Consider the following 20,739-nt stretch of genomic DNA (forward strand, 5'->3'; position numbering starts at 1 on the left):
CCACCTGAAACACTGTCTCACTCTCCACCTGAAACATTCAGAAGATCCTAGCAGGTTTAACCACAGTGTTCTGAGCGTGGACTGGGTCAAGAGGTTTCTCTGGAGGTTATTGTTTTATTTCTGAAAATAATGTCTACCTTGCATTGCCATATCATTTTGGCAATATTACATTGACATATCTTACTGTAGTCTAGCAAAGCTGACATTGGAAAGCTGAAGAAACACAGTTGTATTGGTTCAGTCCACTTCCCAGTGTACCACTGTTTACCACCCATGTTGATCTTTACCTCTTTGGTAATGACTCCTATGAGCAAGTATGCATCAGTCTGCTCCACGTATTATGTTGGTAAAAGTATGCAAATATTACTCCATGTCCATGAAAAATAAGGCATGTGTACATTTTGTTCCCCTATAGTGTCGCAATTCTCTTTGTTTACAATGTTGTCTGGATGCACAAACGTGATTGGAAAGTGCACACATATGCAACAACAGTAGCTGGGAATGTTATCTTGGTGTCACATGCAGTATGGCGTCAAATAGACATAGGAAGGTATCTTACATACCAAAGCAAACATACAGGACGATATCAAATTAATGATGCCAAGTGAATAACGAACACCTTTATCTACAGCCCATCAAGTTTTCTGATGACATCACTGTGGCTGGCCTGATCTCCAACAACAAGTCAACCAACAGGGATGCGATGCATGTCCTGGCTGACTGGTGTCAAGATAATAATCTCTCTCTTAATGTCAACAAAACCAAGGAGCTGATCGTGGACTTTAGGAAGGAACAGGGGGTGGGGCACACCCCCATCCACGTCGGAGGGGCTGAGGTGGAGGGAGTCAACAGCTTCAGGTTTCTTGGTGTCCACACCACACCCACACAGTTGTGAAGTCGGCACGCCAGTGTCTGTTTTTCCTCAGGCGGCTGAGGAAATTCAGCATGTCCCCCCAGATCCTCACAAACGTTTACAGAGCACCCCCCCCCCAAACGGAGTATACCTCCACCCCCCCCTCCTGCTCAGTGACATTGCACTCCACTGACACAGCACTCCAGGCTTACTCCCTGTACTGCTGGTAATTCTGTCCATTTTATTTTTTACTGTATTTAATGTTATTACTGTTGATGTTTATATTTAAGCTATTATCCTTATGACATGATATTCTTGATGTCGATTGATGTTGTAGTATTCAATGTAATGACAAATAAACGACACTTGACTTGACTTGTCTGTCTATAGTGTAATGTGATTTGTTGTGTCTCTCTGGCTTACTTTTCATATTGTCTTGGCTCTTTTGTTTGTTATCTGTAATTATTATAATGTTATTTCTTTATGATAATAATCTGTTTCTGCTTGGCACTTCTACGCTCCGTACTATTGCTGGTTTTCAGTGTCAGTCATAAAGGGGCGGGGTCAGCGGTCCGCTGTCAGGTTCGGGAAAAAAGGAGGAGATGGAAAAAAAACTTGTACCAAAATGGCGACGACGATCTACTTGTCCATTGGAAAACAATAGAAATAGCAAAGAGGGACATAGTTTGGTGTTTCTTGTCGCAAAGTCTTTTCAGTTTCGCAGTCTCGCCACGGCTCAGAGTAGTTCAGCATGTATGTAAAAATGGACTACTTGTGAGAAGTAATTCGGAAAGTCTGGGTATCATGCTTTGTTATAGTTAGCAGGCTAACAAGCGAGCTGGCTAGCTACATCCGTAGCTGTCCCTGCGGTGTGTCTCTGGTGCCTGGCTGGCGAGCGGGGTCCTGGGATCCGAGCGGCTACTTAGTTAGCCAGCTAGTTACATCGAGCAGTGTGAGCAGGGACTTCAGCAACATTTCCTTTCAAAAGTTCGTCAACTTGCGACGTACATATGGTGTTGGCTAGCCGAAAGTTTGTTAGCGTTTCGTTGCCCGAATGAACAGGCTAACCTGACGTTTTATTTGAATAGCAACGGTTAGCAGACGAACTGAGATTCTCCTTAGCTAACTTTCACCATGAGACGGGAGTGTTGATAGTAGCTTTAGCCAGCAAGCCAACCAGCTAAAGTTGGGTAAGTAGTCAGCGAGACTTTGTATTCATTTATTATGGGTAGTGCAATAGTGATCGCTGAAATGTTTGCACCGTTTTATGGAGATCAGTTTAGCGGAGTTCAGCGACTGGGGGCTAACCTGCGAAAGTTTTGAGGCTTTTGTCGCTCCAACTTTCGTTTGACCAGAGGAATGTTGCTTATGAAGATTCATTGATTGAAACTTCGACTTTGCCAGTTTAACATTTCCTCAACCCACATGATATACAGAGTCGCGCATTCGCAGTTTATGGTTTGAGTTATCATGTGAAGTCGGGAATATGTTCCCAAGTTAGTTATGTTTTTCATTCATTATGCATAGACGTGAGTGAGTTGTTTGCGGGGCGGCCTTCCGTGTTAGCTAGTGAGTAATGCAATGTTTTCTCTAGGATGCGACGCTGTATCCCTGCCCAGCTAGGGAGCTTTTGGACTGAAATTGTGCCCCAATCGCCTTTTCCATGTCCGCTCTCCTCTTAGTAGTGTCGACTAAAGGCCAGGCATTAACAAGACAAAGGTCGACTCTATGGAAGCAGTAGTTGATTCTTTGTAAAAGGGTAGGAGGGGGGGGGGGTGTAGACGCCCACACTGAAAAAGGAGCAAATTCAGCATTTTATCCGGACTGCCGAAACCTGACAAAGTCCAGAGTTTTTTTTTTTATTTAATTTTTTTTAAACACACTATTTATTGATGATGGCGGATTTTGTTGTGCCGCGACACAGCGCGGTGATGGAGCGGCTCCGCCGTCGAATCGAGCTCTTCAGGCGGCACCACAACGGCTGCGAGAACCGCTATGACAACACGGCAATGGAGCGGCTGGAGATGGAGCGGCAGCAGACCCTGGCGCTGCACCAACGCTGCCTCCAGACCAAGGCCAAGCGGTCGAGCAAGCACAGGCAGCCCCAGCCCAGCTCCGACGCGTCGGCCCAGAGAGGGCCGGGGACCGGGGGTAGCAACGCGGACCTGGTGGTGGAGGAGCGGCAAGGAGGGGCGCCGGGGGAGCAAAGCAGAAACAGCACTTTGATTGCGGTAAGTGACCACTTGTGTAATAATACGTGGGCGGATGTGCGATCAAGCCGATTGCCCAGCACAGTAGCAACAACAACAACCCCCGCCACATGAAAGTAACAGCCCGTGTGCTGTTGTTTCACTTGCTACTGTTTTCGTGTTTCTGGTTCTGAGTACAGTCTTCGGGAATAGTCAGTGACTGGCGCGGTGCTCCGGGCTGCGGGGTTCTGAAACGGAAGAGTCGCGGGGCTCCGGATCACGTGACCGAGTGTCGTCGCGCTCGTGCTGCGTTTACGAGGCTCAAGCACTACGGCGGCCCCGCTTCCGGTGAACCGGATTCCGCGCATAGTTGTTGTTGCCATGGTGACGGAAAACGTAAAGCTGATCTGTAAAGAGGCTGTAACGTCCGTCGCCTTAATCTCTGCTGGAGTTTCTGTAGGAAACACCCGCTCAAAGCAGTAGTAACGGTCCAGCCTCAAATCAAAGTTTATTTGTCAAGAACACAAAACATGCTGGATAGAGTGCAACTCCTCAACAATGTAACGATCAACGATTAACAATGCAATAATAGGAGAAAAAGTGTTGGAAGTGTGAGTAGTGTGAGTCAGTGCAAATGTGAACTGAACTGTGTGTGTGTGTCTGTTGCACAGTGAGTTGACATGAATCTATTCAGCATGAGTGTTGGTTGTATTGTTAGCACTTAGCTAGCTTCCCTAGTCGCAGCCATGTTCAGCCCGAGCGTTGACATGATAAGATGGATCCATCTCCATGGCTGGCCCACAGCTGGGGCCCACAGCGCTGCCAGAGTTACCGCCAGAGTTACCGCCACAGTTCCAACTCAGCTGAGTCACACGTTGAAAAGGCTCAGTGACTCAAAGCCAGAGTTCCACAGCGGCTCACACTCCCTGTCTGTTTGAAGTGTTTTCTCGTAGCCTGAATCACCCAGCTGTCACAGGAACACACAGATCATCTGTGTCCCCAAGTGTTGGCGATGTGCCGTTTACTTTTGTGTATTTGACATCCGTCACATGGCCCTCCAGAGGAAGGTGGTAGTGAAAAGGAACAAAGCGATTACACCTCTCAAAGCTGTTAGTTGTTGTGGCGCTGCCTCTGACAGGCTTGTGTTTACGTGTCGTGGAGACGGGGAGAGAGGAGGGTTCCTAAGTTCCTCTAAAGCCACCACACGTTTCTGTGCCTTGAGTTTTTGGGACAGTGCTGTTTTGTCCCAGCACAACGGTGACCCCACCCAAAACATTTCATATTCCCCCCACGACCTCGCACGCCCACCCACCCGCCCAGGAACCCAGGTAAACAATGCAGTGTGTCCTGCCACAACAGCCCAGTGTTCAGTTCTAACACACTCAGCCCAATAGGGATTGGCTGCTACCCTACAAGTTGGGAAAGTCGGCATCAGGACAATATGACTGTAGAGTCAGATGATGACTCAGGAGTATTAGTAGAACTCCCCTCCCTGTCCCCCCCCCCCCCCAACCCCTCTCCCCCAGCCCACTTCTGACTCATCACTCCCCCTCATTGCCCTTTCCTGTTGCCACAATGCCATAGTCTAGTTGTGTGTGTGTGTGTGTGTGTGTGTGTGTGTGTGTGTGTGTGTGTGTGTGTGTGTGTGTGTGTGTGTGTGAAGTAGGGTGGAACAATTATTTTCGAAAGAGTAGTTTGTGAAATAATAGTGTGTGTGTCTGTGAGTGTGTTATAACTGGGGTGTAACAAGTCTTTGTGGTAGAACAGTGGATGGGTATTTTCCATACACCATCACTTTTATTTGCCCTCCACTCCCCCCTGTCCCCTCCACCACCTCACTCACCGTAACTTAACAAACACACATGACTGTGCTAGCCAGCTAGCCAACGATGACTGATGTCTGTCACTCATCACAGCCTCGTTAGCATCGCTCAGCCAACCCAGGGGCCACCTGAGGTTAAACGCTAGCCAGCGCTAAAGCCATCCCGCTGGCCTCTTAGCCTCCCTCCCTCTTTCTTTTCCCCCCAGAGAGGGAGGGAGGAGGCCCATTGTAGCGGCTCCGGAGGCTTCAAAGGGGAGTCGGTGCGTTCTCGCTGGGCCCTGGGAAGGAATTGGGCACGCTCCCCTCTGTGGCCTCGGTGCTGCCTCTTTTGTTGTGGGGCTCCCCTCCCATACACATGGTAATGAGATTCATGTGGTGGAGGTGGTGGAGGGGGTGGTGGTGCTGCTGCTACTGCTGGTCGTGGTTGTAGTAGTAGTGGAGGTGGTGGTGGTGGTTGTTGTGGAGGTGGTGGTTGTAGGGGTGGAGGTGGTGGTTGGAGTGGTGGTGGTTGTTGTGGAGGTGGTGGTTGTAGAGGTGGAGGTGGTGGTTGTTGCTGGGAGGGGCGAGACGGAGGGGGTTAAGGCAGAGGAGAGAGTGGAGGCGGGGGGGGGGGGGGGAACGAAAAGACAGAGACCAGTTTTTCAGGTTCATAAAGCACTGGAGTGGAGTGAGTCACTGGCTACACACACAGACACACACACACACACACTCTCTCTCTCTCTGTGGGGGAGTGTGGGGTTTAGCTAGCTAGAGACAAGCCAGACCAGCACAGACGACCCAGAGCTGCGTGGCGTAACTCCCCACCCCTCCCCTCCCTGAACCGGCCCAAGCAGCTGGGCTCGGCCAACACCAACACCCAGAGACAGACCAGATCAAACGAGCAGTGCACAGCCCCACGTGTCTGCAGCACTATTGTTCTGTTAAGGTACTCACACCAGGCATGATCAGATGATCGGCTCAGGGCATAGCTTCGCTTCCAAATATCTTCACACAGGAGGGAGAACATGCAGTGTGGGGGGATTGGACTTGTCTGCCCCCCCCCCTCCCCCCCGTCTCCTTCCCTCTGTCTCCCCCTCTGTCGTGAAGGAGGAGAGCGTGCTGGGTTCTGTGATGTGGGAGAGTCTTCCACCGCATGTGTGTGACATTACTGAGATTTGTCCTATCCTGATTGATGCATGCATCTCTGAGCAGTGACAGTTTGTCGTGGCTTCTCTGGGTCCTCAGCTCGAGCTGGGAAGCGATTTAATCAAACGATTTTAATGTAATGATTTGCATACTGCGGCCTACGGCTACTCTAGAGCTCAAAGCGCTTCACTGTGCAGGCCTGTTCGTGTTAACTGACATATAAAGAGTTTTTAATAAAGTAATGTTTTTTAAATTTTCACCTGTCTTGCATTTATGTTTCCTCTAGCATGTCTGTCTCCACTTGCCCACTTGGTGAACATGATCAGCACGTTATGGTTGGGTTATGGTTGGGTTAGGGTTAAGGTTGTCAGTGTTGCTTGTATAGTGTCAGTGTGTTTCACCATGTTACATATCAGGTTTCTCCCCAGAGAATGGAAGAGTGTTTCTGCACCACACTGTGAAGTTGGTGGCACTACTATGGGAACATTTCAAGGCAAATTAAACTCTTAGATTGGTGATTCAGATTATTACAACCACGTTGCACTAAGGAGCGCTGCAGGAGATCTTTTCTGCCTGACGCAGTCAGACTGTCCAACTCCTCCTCTGGCTGGCTCCATCGGGGTGATCAGAGTCAGGCTGGGGGATGTTCAATCATACTAGACTGTTCTTACTGTATATAATGTTTCAGATGTCAGATGCTATGCCACTAAGCGCCCCCAGATGTCTATTTTATTCTATTGTCACTTTATTTTGTTGTTGTTGTTTGTGATGTGAGCTGCTGTAACGCCTTAATTTCCCCTCGGGGATCAATAAAGTACGTATTTATCTATTTAGTAACGATAGAGTGAACTATCTTAGATTGCCAATGACGTTGTTAAAAGTGAAAGTGTTAATGTTCCTCAGTGAATTCAGCGTTTTAGCGGTACGTTTTGCGTATTTTACCATGAATAAACGGTTGTCGAGTTCTGATGATGCAATCCAGCGCCACGGTGTTCCAAAGTCCTGGGGAGAACCCTGGATTGTACCGTGTCAATGTGTGGCACCAGGTTACGTATGCTTCCCCAAGGCGTCTCAGAGAGCTGGTCTGGGATCAGGTCCTTCTTGTCCATTTAACTTGATCCATTCAGATCTGAAAGGCCAAACTGGTCCCAGATCAGCAGATCGAACCTGTCATTGATGGCATTCAAATGGTTCTATTCCAGTTAATTAGGTGTCCATGACATCATCCACTGTCTAGTGTTGTTTATAATTATTATAATAATAATAATGCACTTATTTTGTATAGCTCTTTTCTCAGTCCTCAAAGACACTACATGTCACGGAGAGAACAAGAATAGATGGATAAATAAGAAGTAAAACAAAAGCACAGTCAGTAAAAACAACAATAAAAAATCGTTAAATATTAACAGCGAGATTAAAAAGCAGGGTTTTGAGGGGTGGTTTGAAGGAGGAGAGCTCTGATGTGGTTTGGGAGAGTGTTCCATGTGGACGATGTCTGTGTGACGATACCCACACGTCTGTGTCCTGATTGATGAGCATGAATCACAAAGCAGTGACAGTTGGTCGATTAAAAACTGAAAAGCGAGTTGAGGGGGATGTGGTATGCAGAGAGGTGGTTTTAGAGGGATGTGGTTTAGAGGGGTGTGGTGGATGTGTTTAGAGGGATGTGATTTAGAGGTGTGTGGTGGATGTGATTTAGAGGGGTGTGGTGGATGTGATTTAGAGGGGTGTGGTGGATGTGGTTTAGAGGGATGTGATTTAGAGGGGTGTGGTGGATGTGTTTAGAGGGGTGTGTTTGGAGGGATGGTCTGAGTGTGTGACAGTGTGTTGACTTGTTGTCCCTCCTAGTTACAGGAGACGGTGAAGAGGAAGCTGGAGAGCTCCGGCTCCCCCGTGGGGAACGGCTACGGCGACGTCTACCCCCCCTCCAAGAAGGCCTGCCTGGACAACGGCCCCCCTAACGGCCTCCTCCCCCCGCGCTCCCCTCTGGACTCCAAACACGGCCTGGGCCTGGAGGCCTTGGTGCCCAACGGGACCCACGGGAGGCCTGGGGGGGGTGACCCGGGTGGGGACCTGGGCCTGTCGGGCGCAGCGGAGCAGGACTTCCGTCTGAAGGAGATGAAGCAGGAGCCCATGGACGACATCCTGCCCTGCATGCTGCCTGCAGGGGGCGCCAACAACAGCCTGTTCCCCGACCTCAACCTGAATGAGCAGGAGTGGACAGAGCTGATGGAGGAGCTCAACCGCTCCGTGGACATCCAGGACATCCAGGACATTCTCAACGATGGCTTTGACGACCGCAAGGACCCCCCCGAGCTGGCCCCTGGGAACGGAGGCTCCTCCGGGGGGTCCGCGCAGGTCTCCAACCCCCCTCCCTCCCAGCAGCAGCAGCAGGGCCTCCTGCCTCCGGACCTCGCCAGTGTCAAGACCGAGTTCTCCCCGGCGCCATCCGTCTTCGAGCAGGACTCGCGCACGGGCTCGCCCCACCTCCGCCCCACGTCCTCGGCCCCGCCCATGCACTCCACCAGCTCCCCGGCCTCCTCCCCGGCCCTGGCCCCCCCCCAGCCCCACGGCCAGCCCCCGGTGCCCCCCAGGCAGCAGCTCCCGCCCCAGAACCACCACCTCCCCCCCGGCTCCAAGGACCTGTCCCCTGCCCAGCAGCTCCAGCAGATGGCTGCGCAGCAGCAGAGGGCCCAGCAGATGCAGAGCCAGCTGCAGCAGAAACAACAACAACAACAAGTCCAAAAACAACAACAACAACAACAACAGCAGCAAGCAGCAAAGTTCCACCCTCCTGGATCCCATCCTCACCCTCCATCATGGCCCCCGTCAGCCCCGTCTCAGAGCCCCTTGGGAGGGGGTGCCTACGGGATGGACAAGCCCACCAGCCCCTCCCTGTACCCCCAGGACTTCCCCACCAACCCCAAGCAGCTGATGATGCCCGGCCAGCCCAACAAGGGCTCCCCCAAAGCAGGGGTCGGTGGCGGCGGTGGGGGGGGGGGGTACCTCCAGCCCGGGGGGCACCCCAACATGCTGGGTCATCCTCACCCCGGAGCCCCTCTCAGCCACCCTGCGGCAGGGGTGGGGGTGGGCGTGGGCGTGGGGGCCTCCCCCAGGCTCAACCTCTTCAACACCAAGCCCCTGTCCCACTACGAGGCGGGGGCCCAGGGCCCCGGACCCCCCCGCGGACCCCCCAACACCCAGAACCATAAGGCAGCGCTGCTCAACCTGCTCAGGCAGCAGCAGCACATGAAGCAGAAGGCTGGGCCGCCTTTCAGACCGCACCTGCCCCCCCACGCTCAGGTAAGTTACCACACACACACACACACACACACACAGAGGTAAGAGTTCTACCAAAGCCTCTTTAAAGGGCCTTTCACCCAAATTACCTCTTTAAAGGCATAGATCACCTAAATCACCCCTCGTAATGGATACTTTCCTATGTACTTAAAGCTGCAAAGAGACGGGCCGTGGTGTGAGTGAATCAATCACCCAACACTAACATCATGGTAGAAAGAGGGAATCATGTTTCCTCCGAGCCCTTCTAGGCCGTAACAGATCCAGTAACCTGGGTATGGGTCCTCTGGTTGGGTACAGATCCAGTAACCTGGGTATGGGTCCTCTGGTTGGGTACAGATCCAGTAACCTGGGTATGGGTCCTTTGGTCTGGTCAACAAACAGCTTTAAAATGTTTACATGCATTCTTGAGAGGCAGCACATTCCAAGGCGGTGTTGTGTTCATGCAGATAGGGTACGAGGCCCTAGTGTGTGTGTGTGTGTTTGAGAGGGAGAGAGAGGGGGGGGAGAGAGGGAGAGTTTGATAGAGGGGAAGGGGGGGGGGGGAGTTTGAGAGAGAGTGTGTGTGTGTGTGTGTGTGTGAGGCAGTAGCCTGCCATAGCTAAACAATGGTAAACAAAGAGGGCTTGTTAAAAATGAGCAATGGGACTTGTCTGGCTGGCCCTTCCAGTCTGAGAAGAGAGACTGCACAGTCCTGTTGGATCCCTTCACTGTATCAGGAATGTGGTGCTGTTATAGGATAGATATTAACATTGCACATGTTGTTATATGACTTGAGTTGATTGCATGAAAACCACACCAGAAGTGACCGGTAGGAATAGTTTTAAGTTGTTGTTTTAATGCCGCGCGGAGACGTGACCGGGGGGACGGAGGAGACGGGGCTGAATGTTTTAGACCTTTTTCTGTTTGTTTGTTGGCTGCCTCTTTACAGTTTGTTTTGTCCCTACAGTCTGGCACAGGCCCCAAGGTTGTGTGTGTGAGAGAGAGGGGGGGGGGGGGGGGTGGGCGGTGAGAGAGAGAGAGAGAGAGAGAGAGAGAGTGAGTGAGTGTGTCTGGGTCAAGCAGCTGGTTGCTAAGGAGCTGGCGTTGCAGGCTCACATGGGGGGGGTTAGAGGGGGAGAGGAGCCGGGGGGGGGGGGGGGGGACAGCCACGACAAAGCAGCCTTTCATGCATCCCTCATCCCTCCCTCCCTCTCCCTCGCCTGTCCTCCTCTCCAGTGTATTTTAGGAGCACCCCCCCTCCTCTCTCTCTACTCTCTCCATTTAAATATAGCTGCTCTAACCTACTTGGGGTTTTTCCTCTCTCGCGAGAGAGAAAGACTGACTCCATTCCCATCTCTTCCCCCCCCCACCTCTTTCTCCCTGACTCAACTCTGCTCCGTGGTGTGTATGGACCTAAAATAATCACACGGTCAGCTCTAGAGCCCTCAGGCTACCCCTCCAAACTCTGGCCAACTTTCCACAGCTTTCTATGGAGGGGTGGTTAGCTGGCTAGTTAGCACATTGAGTTCCTGCGAATATATCCCACAGTTTTCTATGGAGGAGTGGTTAGCTAGCTAGCATAATTAGTTTGTGCTAATACTGAAGAGGCCTACATGATGCCTGTCGGTGCTCCACCTCCACCAGACCTGCTGTTGTTGGTAGTGTTTGGTTTAGGGACAGTAACTAGGTGGCCTTTGCTGTGTAACATTTCTGCGTTGAGTGAGAGTATTCAACAGTGGCATTATCAGCACTGTTTTCCGACAGTTTCATTTGTTGTCGATGACTGGTTCTCCCCACGTTGCTCCTGAGTTTCTATTCAGCCCACTTGTTTGACTGGGCTCTGAGCCCAACCTCCGGTCCTGTGGGCGGTGGACAGCGGGGGAATTACAACCGAATATTCTTCTTCTCTCTCCAGCAGGAGCAGAACGCTTACCCAGCAGCCCCGCACGGCCCCGGGCCCGGCAACGCCATGGCAACCCAGCCGGGGGGCAATGCCATGGCAGGTAACCACAGCAACGCGGCCTACCTGAGCGGCCAGGTGGTGGCAGCTCTGAAACAACAACAACAACAACAACAACAGCAACAGCAGATGCAGCTGATGGAACAGCAGAAGCAGTTCCTATTGGGGCAGAGGCAGCAACAGATCATGGCTGAACAGGTCAGGGGGTCATGATGATTAGTTAGTGTGTGTGTGTGTGTGTCTGTGTGTGTTAGAGTTTTGCCTGCAACATCATTCTCCCTGGCTGCTGTCCTGGACCAGGCCTCTCTTGAAAAATAGTTTTTTATGTGAAACCTGATAAATAAAGTTTATATCGATAAAATTAAGGTCGTCTGTGGTAGATGTGAGACAGTGGGACCGTCCCAATACTCTTAAACTGCATCCCTCCCTCCCTCCCTCCCTCCCTGGGATGGATTAAGGAGGGAAGAAGGAAGGATGAATTAAGTACCCTAAACAGGGGCGATGCTGTAATGGTTTCACATCATGTCATTGCTCATTAGTGTGCAGTCATTTCCACAACGTTTGGACAGTTTCCCAGTTTCACTCCTCATCTCTGCCTGTCTGGACCGGCCTGAGCTGCTCACAGCTGACTCACCTCTTCTCCAGCTCTCCTTTTCCACACTAGAGGGAGCTGTTGGTCCGTAGACAAGACCCAGTCTGAGTTTGATCCTTCCAGGCATATGTGTGTCTGTGTGCTAACTAACGTGTGTGTGTGTTTCTGTGTGTGTGTGTGTGTGCTAACTAACGTGTATGTGTGTGTGTTTCTGTGTGTGTGTGCTAACTAACGTGTGTGTGTGTGTGTGTCTCTCCAGGAGAAGCAGCGTCAGCAGCAGGAGCAGCAGCTTCAGAGACACCTGACCCGTCCTCCTCCTCAGTACCAGGACCAGCAGAACCAGAACCAGCCGGGCGGGCAGAACCCCTTCAACCAGCAGCAGGTCTCCCAGTTCCCAGGTACAGAGGCCTACACACACACATACATATACATGACACACACACATATACATGACACATATACATGACACACACAAACATACATGACACACACACACACACATATATACATGACACACACACACAGTGAGGGCAGTGAAAGTGTGTCCTGGTTGTGTCCTCTCACACAGACCCGTCTTTGTTTGTGTGTAAATAAATAAACAAACAAACAAACAGACGTCGCCCCTAATGCAAATGCTGCTCGCTGTACAGTCGACTCATTTGAATGGCAAACCAGCCTTGCGGTCCAGAGGCTCCTGTGGTCAGAATGAGTCTGTCCGTTGTTCCCCAGCCCTGGGGGTTTCAAACACTATTTGAAATACTTTTAAATACTTTTTTTTGGTGCTTGACTGCGTTTCCCTGGCTCAATGGAGCCAATGGAACAGTCACCAACAGTCCAGTCCCCACCTGTCTCCCACTCCACACAGACTGAACCACACGCTGGGACTTCAGTGCTTATTTTCACCCAGCTCAGTCTCTCCATATCATCTCTCCTGCCCTACTGACTGTATATTATTATTATTAGTAGTAGTAGTAGTAGTAGTAATGTAGTCGTATAATGTCACCAACGCATATGCATATACTCAGACGTGTGTGTGTGTGTGTATCCCTTTATCAGGAACACTATACTAATACTGGGTAGGGACTCCCTTTATTAGAACACTATACTAACACTGGGTAGGGCCTCCCTTTGCTCTCAAAACAGCCTCAATTCTTTGTGACATTGATTCCACAAGATGTTGGAATCTTTCCTTTGAGATTCTGGTCCATGATGCATTACGCAATTCCTGCAGATTTTTCAGGTGCACTTTCAAGCAGTGAATCTCCCGTTCCACCACATCCCAAAGGTGTTCTATTGGATTCAGATCCGGTGACTGGGAAGGCCACTGAAGAACACTGAACTCATTGTCATGTTCATGGAACCAGTTTGAGATGACTTTTGCTTTGTGACATGAATGAACTATATAGCTGGATTGAGGGCTGTGCATCTTACAACGGTGACATTTGGGAGAGATAGCAGAACGTTGTGATAGTTACATTGTAGTAACATTGTGGAGGAACCTCGCCCCCGACAGATGTCTTGTCTTGTGTTCTAATAATATTGAGGCCACAGAGTGCGGCACTCTGAGTTCTAATGGTTGATGGCACACAAGCGGCCGTGACCGCAACACTGCTTCTGCTGCCACTGCTTTTAGACAACGGGGAACTCCTTCAGCTGCAGCATCAGGTTTGGAATAGAAGTATGCCATAGGGCGTGATCCATCACCATGTTCTATAACCTGTCATACCAAGAAAAGACATGAGGTGCTTCTTTGTCGCGGGTTTGGGTATTTTGGTTATCGCCTCGACCCTGTCCCCACTGAGACTTTTTCCCTCGGGTGAGCTTGTGCCCTAAAAATATCACCTCCTCATTTGCAAATTGTAGTTTCTGCAAACTTGCTCTGTGGCCTTGGTCTGCGATGTACTTCAAGAGAGTCACTGTGTCTCTCTCTCACACGTTTCCCTCTCGACCTCTCTCCTGTAGGCCGTCTCATCACCGTCTGTGATCAGGCCAATCACTGTGGTGTCATCAGCGAATTTGATCACAGAGTTGGAGCCATGAGTGGCCACGCAGTCGTGGGTGTACAGGGAGTAGAGGAGGGGACTCAGGACACAGCTCTGGGGGGCTCCTGTGTTGAGGGTCAGGGGGGTGGATGGTTGGTTCAAAGTCACTGAAATCACCTTTCTTCCCCATTCTGATGCTCGGTTTGAACTTGCATGTCGTCTTGACCATGTCTACATGCCTAAATGCATTGAGTTGCTGCCATGTGATTGGCTGATTAGATATATGCGTTAACAAGCAGTTGAACAGGTGTACCTAATAAAGTGGTGAGTGTATGTATATGTGAGATTATTATTATTATTATTATTAGTAGTATAATATCACCTTAACATATGCATATTCTCTCACAGTCTTATATTCTATTCCATTCTATTCCACAGGATCGTCTCAGCCAATGGGCAACGTGGGTCCCCTCGGAGGCCCCGCCCCCGGAGCTCAGAGGATGTTCCCTCAGACGCAGGGCATGATGGGTATGGCCATGGCCCAGGGGGGCGGTCCCCCCCCTGGCGGGGCCCCCCCCGCTGCTGGCCAATCAGACATCAGCCTGGCGTCATGTGGGGGGGGCATGGACGTCCAGCAGGTGCTCTACAGCAACATGAACATGCACCCGCCTCACCCCTCCCACCCGCCTCACCCCTCCCAGCAGGGCACCATGCAGAGGCAGGCGGTGGGGGGCATGGGCGCCCCCTACAGGCAGAACCTGATAGCACAGCAGCAGCAGCACCTCAAAAACCAGCCCAACGCAGCCCTGCTGAAACAACAACAACAACAACAACAACAACAGCAACAGCAGTTAGCTCGGCTACCTGGCTCCATGGTGGGCTCCAACCTGCAGAGTGCCCAGAGCCAAGCCTGGCAACAACAACAACAGCAACAGCAACAACAACAGCAGCAGCAGCAGCACCAGGGCATGCAGCCTCCCTCCAGCAACGGAGGGCTGCCGGCCAACGCCTTCTCCAGCCCCAACGCCTTCCACATGCAGCAGCCCCGCGGCGTCCCCAAGATGGCCGGCGGTGGCGGGGGAGGAGCCCCGTTCGGCCCCGGCGCCAACGGCCGGCCCCTGGGCGCCATGAACCCCGGCCAGCAGATGATGCAGGCCAACATGGTTGCCGCCCAGCAGCAACGGACCACGGCCAATGCCCAGGCGCTAGGCCAGCCGCTGGCTAGCCAACAACAACAAGCACAACAACAACAACAACAAGGGTCTCAGAACCAGGTGTTACCGGACCTGGGGGGCTTCGGCCCGCCGCAGGGAGGGCAGGTGGTCAACCGCCAGGGGCTGCAGTGTAACCAAGGTTACCAGGTGAACCGGACTGCCAGTCAACAACAACAACAACAACAGCAGCAGCAGTTACCGTTTGGCTACAACCCAGCGCCAGGGGCCGGCGTGGGCGGCCTGCCCAGTGGCCTGCCCTCCTTCCCTGGGGAGAGCGACCTGGTGGACTCCCTGCTGAAGGGCCAGAGCACCCAGGAGTGGATGGACGACCTGGACGAACTGCTGGCCAGCCACCACTGATGATGAAGATGAAGATGATGATAGACTGTAGCCTACTGCATTCTTCCACACCGCCGCCCCCGCTGGACACTCACCAGTGAACGGCGGCTCTGAACAGGAGGCATCACGGGAGCTCTGGAGGGGACTTCCTCTCGGCTTCCTTCTGCCCTGTCTGCCCTCACTTCCTGTCCTGTCGTCCTCTCTTCCTGTGTCTGCGTCTGACGTTCAGAGACGGGTCGGGCCCGGGGGTTCACACCTTTACTCCAACGCCAGGAGGAAGCCGTCAGACTATGGAGATGCTCCTGATGATGAGGATGAGGAGGAGGAGGGAGGGGAGTGTCAGTGTCCGTAGACGATTTCCAAGGAAGTGCAAAGACATGCAGGAACCGTTAAGGTCATAAACGGAAGCGTTGCTGAAATATCAAACACTATCCAGTTACTGTTCTTTACACGGCTGTGTGTGTGTGTGTGTGTGTGTGTGTGTGTGGCCAAAGACAGGAGAATGATTGAGCGGCTGTGCGTTGGACCAAAAAGTCTGTGTAGTTGTTGTTGGTGTGTGTCCCTGGACCGCGGAAGACGTCAAGAGAGAACTCTACTACTACTATTACTACTACTACTGAACCAGTGGTTCAGAACCAAACCACTGGACCCTGCCACAGCGCCGAGGGTGAACACACACACACCATCTGTGCTTACCGAACAAGCACAACTGCAGGAGGCGTGCTTAGTGTTGTTTGTGTGTATGGTGTACCCGGAAACCCTCCCTCCCTCCTGCTTTGTGTGGAGTTGCAGCCTTAAATGCAAATGTCAGCTCCCTGTGTGAAAGATGTTGGCTACGATAAGACCCAGGGGAGGCTGGTGGAGGTAGAAATCGGAGGACGGCCTCATTGATGGGCACGGACTGGGGAATGCTATCAAAACACACTTTCTTTCCATTCCTCATTCTGTGCATTACAATGAGGCCGTCCTCCGATTTCTACCTCCACCAGCCTCCCCTGATAAGAAGATATAACACAATATCGTTGTAGTCCACTGTCTATTAGCGTGTGCCACCATCCTCTCCCCTCCCCTCTTCCTCCCCCCTCTATTCTCCTCTGAAACCAATGATGAGCTGAGCCAAGGGGACTCACCTGTGGCGGGGGACTTCGCTTCGCTGCCTCTTCGTGAGTGAGGCTTAAAGGGGGGACACTTAAAGCCACGATCTGTAATTCATTCAGCTGTTTTGGGATATTGGATGTACAAGTAGACTTAAAAAAAGAATGACATCATCCAACACAACGGGTCAGGGTGACTCCCTGTTTGGGGACGTCCGTCACCGAGCGCCGTGGTCAGCCGGGTGGCACACTAACTAAATATCACTGTTTTAACAACGTCTGTACTGTACTTCCGAAAACAAACAACAGTCTCAGAAACCGTCATGTATGGTTTTGTTTTGTCATGCAGATTTTGTCATTTTCAACGAGAATTATTGTTGCAAGAAGACACCATGTATGGTTGGTTCTCTCTCCTACCCCCCCCCCCCCCCCACAGCCGGTCTCGGAGCCTCGCCTGTTGGATCTGTTCATCCGAGGTTGTGTCAAGGGGCCTCTGTGTGTACATTTATATAGATATATGTTTTTGTATGTACTGTACTGTATGCATTTCCTATGTTTCTGGAGAAGATAGATCTTATTTTTATATGTATATTGCATCGGATTTTTGTAAGTATTTTATACTTTTAATATGGTTCTCTGTACAACAAGAGTATTATGTAAATATAGTTCTTTAGAAATTGTCTCAGCGTGTGTTGTTTATTTGGTGTGTGTGTGTGTGTGTTACAAAGCCTAACATTGAAAGTATTTAGTGTATTTATATGTTTAGTGCCAACAATGTAATGTGTTCATTGATGTGTGCTTAAATAAGTCACAACACAGCAAATTAATCAGTTTTTAACAGTCTGTATTTCAGTGCTTACTTTGACAACACACATACATGCCAAGCCGCCTCCCATCATTAAATCACTCCTAGCTACCAACCCAAGCATTCCATTGGATAATGAATTGGCCAAATGGGAGAGAGAGAGAGAGAGAGAGATGATAATAAAATGATACGTGCAGTTTGTGTGCAATACTACATCATCTTCACAGCAACGCTAAGCACCAACTACCAGGGAGAAGTAGTTTGTGACCTTACATGCTGCCAGAGAGAGAGAGAGAGCTGAATAATAAGCTAGAGAGAGACACCAGTGGATCCTACCAGCAGAGAGAGGACATGCAGGACCAGGTTGTGTGTGTTGCAGCAGTGTCTGTGTTGGGTGTATTACAACAAGGTGAGATTGACAGCAGATTGCTGGGTGTGTTCAAATAATGCAGTGTTCAGTGTTTAGTAGGATGACTTTAACCTGCAGTTAGTTTCACTAGAAATAGATAGCGTTCCATGAGAGCAGGATTACTTTTTTGGAATATGATTACAAACGTTAAATCATTTGTTTACCAAATCTTCTATCAAGACGAGCATAAAACGTGATGCGTCCTTATTGCTTTGGTTATGATGAGGTACGACACTTCTAATCTTAGAGGGATTTAGTCATGTTAATCACAGTCAAGGAGTATATTACTATTATATTCTTATATAATATCTTATATATTACTCCAGAAAATCACTGACAGCTGATTTAACAGTTCAGTGGAGAGACACAAACTCCCATCTTGTGTTGGTCTTTCTGCCTGTCTGTCTGCCTGCCTGCCTGTCTGTGCATGTGACCCTGTCTGCCTGCCTGCCTGTCTGCCTGCCTGCCTGTCTGTCTGTCTGTGCATGTGACCCTGCCTGCCTGCCTGCCTGTCTGTCTGTCTGTGCATGTGACCCTGCCTGCCTGTCTGTCTGTCTGTCTGTGCATGTGACCCTGCCTGCCTGCCTGCCTGTCTGTCTGTCTGTCTGTGCATGTGACCCTGCCTGCCTGCCTACCTGCCTGTTTGTCTGTTCAAGCCTACTTTTCTCTCCAGGTGATCTATGCCAGAAGGAAGTACTCCATCTCTCCACCCTGCACCTCCGGACCGCCAGAGTTTGAGAGGGTTTTCAGAGCTCAGTATGTCTGGTAGACCTGAACCTTCTCAACACACACACACACACACACACACACATGGTCTGGTAGACCTGAACCTTCTCAAGACACAGAAATACCATTGCCATGCAAATCCACACCCGTCATCAAAGCATTCTGATGTGTCCATTTTACCCAAAATGTATGCAGCCTCTATCTGCAGTGAGAATTTGATGCCTCTTGTGAAATACCACATATTGTATGCTTTAGATGGATGAATGTTATTGTTTACATGGGCATACATGTACAATGGTCTGTTTCTGATCCCTCTAGAGCCAACTGCTCTGAATATTTCCCCATTTTCACCATCGTCTTATGGCTCTCTGGACTCTACTTTAGCCAAGGTAACTTGAGCTTATATAATAAAGTGTGTGTGTGTATGTATATAATATAGGAATATATAGAATAAACATTCTATTCCTACCTAATACCTCCACCCAACACTTGATCTAAGTACGTAGTCTGTCTTCTCCCTCAGTGGACTGTGTCTCTCTCTCTCTCTCTCTCTCTCTCTCTCTCTCTCTCTCTCTCTCTCTCTCTCTCTCTCACACAAGCTCACATTTGCCTCATAGTTCAGCCTCTACTTTTAGAAAGTACCTTAAAGATAATGTGGTGAACTATCCCGTTATCTGATGAAGACTCTCCATCGCTGTCTTCATCACCTAGGTCTGTCGTCTCTGTGTGGACTCCTCTACCTGTACGGGCGACACCTGTATTTCCGGGGCTACGCCGAGTCTGCACACGGACGGTAGGGGGCGCTGTTTACCCAAAACAATACTCTTCCCAGCTCACAGAATGTTTCTCTGTTTCTCTGTAGTCTAAAGCAGCCTCGTCTCAAGTGAATATCGTCCTATCAGGAGTCTCAACATGTCCACTTCCCCCTCTTTGGTGAGGAGGAGAGGAAGCCTCTTTAAACTATTGAGACTCACCCATAGTGTAGTGTTCCGTTATGAGAAATGAACATTGTAGATGTGTAAATCTGTGCTGTGCAACTCCCTAAAGTGCTTTCATAGTGAGGCAGCATGTAAGGTCACAAACTACTTCTCCCTGGCAGTTGGTGCTTAGCGTTGCTGTGAAGATTGATATAGTATTGCACACAAATTGCACATATAATTTGATTATTCTGTATCTCTCTCTCTCTCTCCCCCCCCACACCCTCCCACCCACCCAGACTGGCTCCTCTGTATTTCAGTGCCAAGGTTCTGTGGGTTCTGATCGGGTTCTCCTCTGTGGGAGTTCTGTGTTCCGTGTGTCGGTTCTACCTGGGCCTGGACCTGACCCTGCTCATCAGCGCAGCCCTCGGCCTGGTAGAGGAAGGGAAGGAGGGATGAGAGGAGGAGACGGAGGAGGAGATGGAGGAGGAGAGGAAGGGGGAGAGGGAGGAGACGGAGGAGGAGAGGGATGAGAGGAGATGGAGGAGGAGAGGGATGAGAGGAGGAGACGGAGGAGGAGATGGAGAGGGAGGAGACGGAGGAGGAGAGGGGGAGGAGAGGGATGAGAGGAGAGGGAGGAGACGGAGGACGAGAGCGTGGGAGAGGGAGGGGAGGAGGAGAGGGAGGAAGAGAGCATGGGAGGAAGGGAAATGAAGCAACTAGAAACTTTCAAGTACTTTGGACGAGAGACATATGACAACAAGTCTACAGTAAACATGTTGACCCCACAAATATGAATAATCATAATAATAATAATACGAATATGAATAATCATAATAATAGCAACAGATTTATTCTGCACTTTTCTACTTTCCTCATTGTGAGGGACAACAAAACTAGATCTACAAGCAGAGTGTCTCTATAATAATGTACCATCATAATTACACCTGTGCTCCTTCTTTTGCCCTGAGACTCACATAGATTACTGTTGTACACTACACAACACATCAATATGCTCGTATGTTGGTCTATTTTTGTTCCTTCTTGGTGTTATTTTTTGCCTGGTGGATTTTTATGATGTATTTATTTAGTGTATCTGGATTGGACAACAGTTGTAGTTACTCTGATACAATAGCATAGACAACTTTCCTTAAGAGATTCTTCAAAAAGTTTCAATTGCCATATAACTTATGAAAACCATGTGTATCGTCTTGAAAAAAGTGTGTTTTGACCACCAGGTGGCGACATCGAACTGAATGAGGAGTTTGAGTCGTCTGAGTAATGTTGGTCTTTATTATCTTTGGGGTGTATTTTTGCTCAGAAGCCTAGATTCAGATACTGTTGTATATGGTTATACTCACATCTGTGTTCTATCTAAATTGGTTTGGTAAAATAAATATATCTTTTTGAATGCATTACATTTATGATACTGC

At 50.1% G+C, this 20,739-nt stretch overlaps 3 protein-coding genes across 10 annotated transcripts in view; all 3 read left to right on the top strand.

Moving 5' to 3' along the window:
- The first annotated feature begins 1,752 nt into the window (after nucleotides 1-1,752).
- Nucleotides 1,753-17,334, top strand: maml1 (mastermind-like transcriptional coactivator 1). Of its 3 annotated transcripts, none has more exons than XM_083686158.1 (5): nucleotides 1,753-3,084; nucleotides 7,838-9,292; nucleotides 11,184-11,426; nucleotides 12,080-12,218; nucleotides 14,241-17,334. In XM_083686158.1, exons 1-5 carry the CDS (start codon nucleotides 2,746-2,748, stop codon nucleotides 15,374-15,376), a joined length of 3,312 nt encoding a protein of 1,103 aa, XP_083542284.1. In that variant the 5' UTR covers nucleotides 1,753-2,745; the 3' UTR covers nucleotides 15,377-17,334. The 3 variants fall into 3 exon arrangements, with proteins under 3 accessions (XP_083542284.1, XP_083542285.1, XP_083542286.1); XM_083686159.1 differs by having other exon boundaries at nucleotides 11,187-11,426; XM_083686160.1 differs by having other exon boundaries at nucleotides 7,844-9,292.
- A 151-nt stretch (nucleotides 17,335-17,485) lies between these two features.
- On the top strand, nucleotides 17,486-19,803 carry ltc4s (leukotriene C4 synthase). Its single transcript, XM_083686329.1, has 5 exons — nucleotides 17,486-17,663; nucleotides 18,320-18,419; nucleotides 18,708-18,778; nucleotides 19,101-19,182; nucleotides 19,606-19,803. Exons 1-5 carry the CDS (start codon nucleotides 17,528-17,530, stop codon nucleotides 19,763-19,765), a joined length of 549 nt encoding a protein of 182 aa, XP_083542455.1. The 5' UTR covers nucleotides 17,486-17,527; the 3' UTR covers nucleotides 19,766-19,803.
- Nucleotides 19,804-19,809: 6 nt separating this feature from the next.
- LOC310816244 (protein chibby homolog 1-like) overlaps nucleotides 19,810-20,739 on the top strand; it is a 2,408-nt gene continuing 1,478 nt past the window's right edge. For 5 of the 6 annotated variants that reach the window (XM_083686323.1, XM_083686325.1, XM_083686328.1 and 2 more), the window contains exon 1: nucleotides 19,810-20,739. This exon is cut by the window's right edge. The gene's annotated coding sequence lies outside the window, so the exon portion shown is untranslated. The other variant, XM_083686326.1, reaches the window with a different exon arrangement.

This window comes from Argentina silus (assembly GCF_951799395.1).
Source record: "Argentina silus genome assembly, chromosome: 15".
NCBI lineage: Eukaryota > Metazoa > Chordata > Actinopteri > Argentiniformes > Argentinidae > Argentina > Argentina silus.

What these genes read in the sequence shown, in the direction of transcription:
- maml1 (XM_083686158.1), top strand. Translation starts at nt 2,746, where the DNA reads ATGATGGCGGATTTTGTTGTGCCGCGACACAGCGCGGTGATGGAGCGG. An exon ending in ACCTGCCCCCCCACGCTCAG is followed by an intron (nt 9,293 to 11,183) that starts GTAAGTTACCAC and finishes TTCTCTCTCCAG; the next exon opens with CAGGAGCAGAACGCTTACCC. An exon ending in AACAGATCATGGCTGAACAG is followed by an intron (nt 11,427 to 12,079) that starts GTCAGGGGGTCA and finishes GTGTCTCTCCAG; the next exon opens with GAGAAGCAGCGTCAGCAGCA.
- ltc4s (XM_083686329.1), top strand. Translation starts at nt 17,528, where the DNA reads ATGCTGCCAGAGAGAGAGAGAGAGCTGAATAATAAGCTAGAGAGAGAC. An exon ending in TGGACTCTACTTTAGCCAAG is followed by an intron (nt 18,779 to 19,100) that starts GTAACTTGAGCT and finishes TTCATCACCTAG; the next exon opens with GTCTGTCGTCTCTGTGTGGA. An exon ending in GCCGAGTCTGCACACGGACG is followed by an intron (nt 19,183 to 19,605) that starts GTAGGGGGCGCT and finishes CCACCCACCCAG; the next exon opens with ACTGGCTCCTCTGTATTTCA.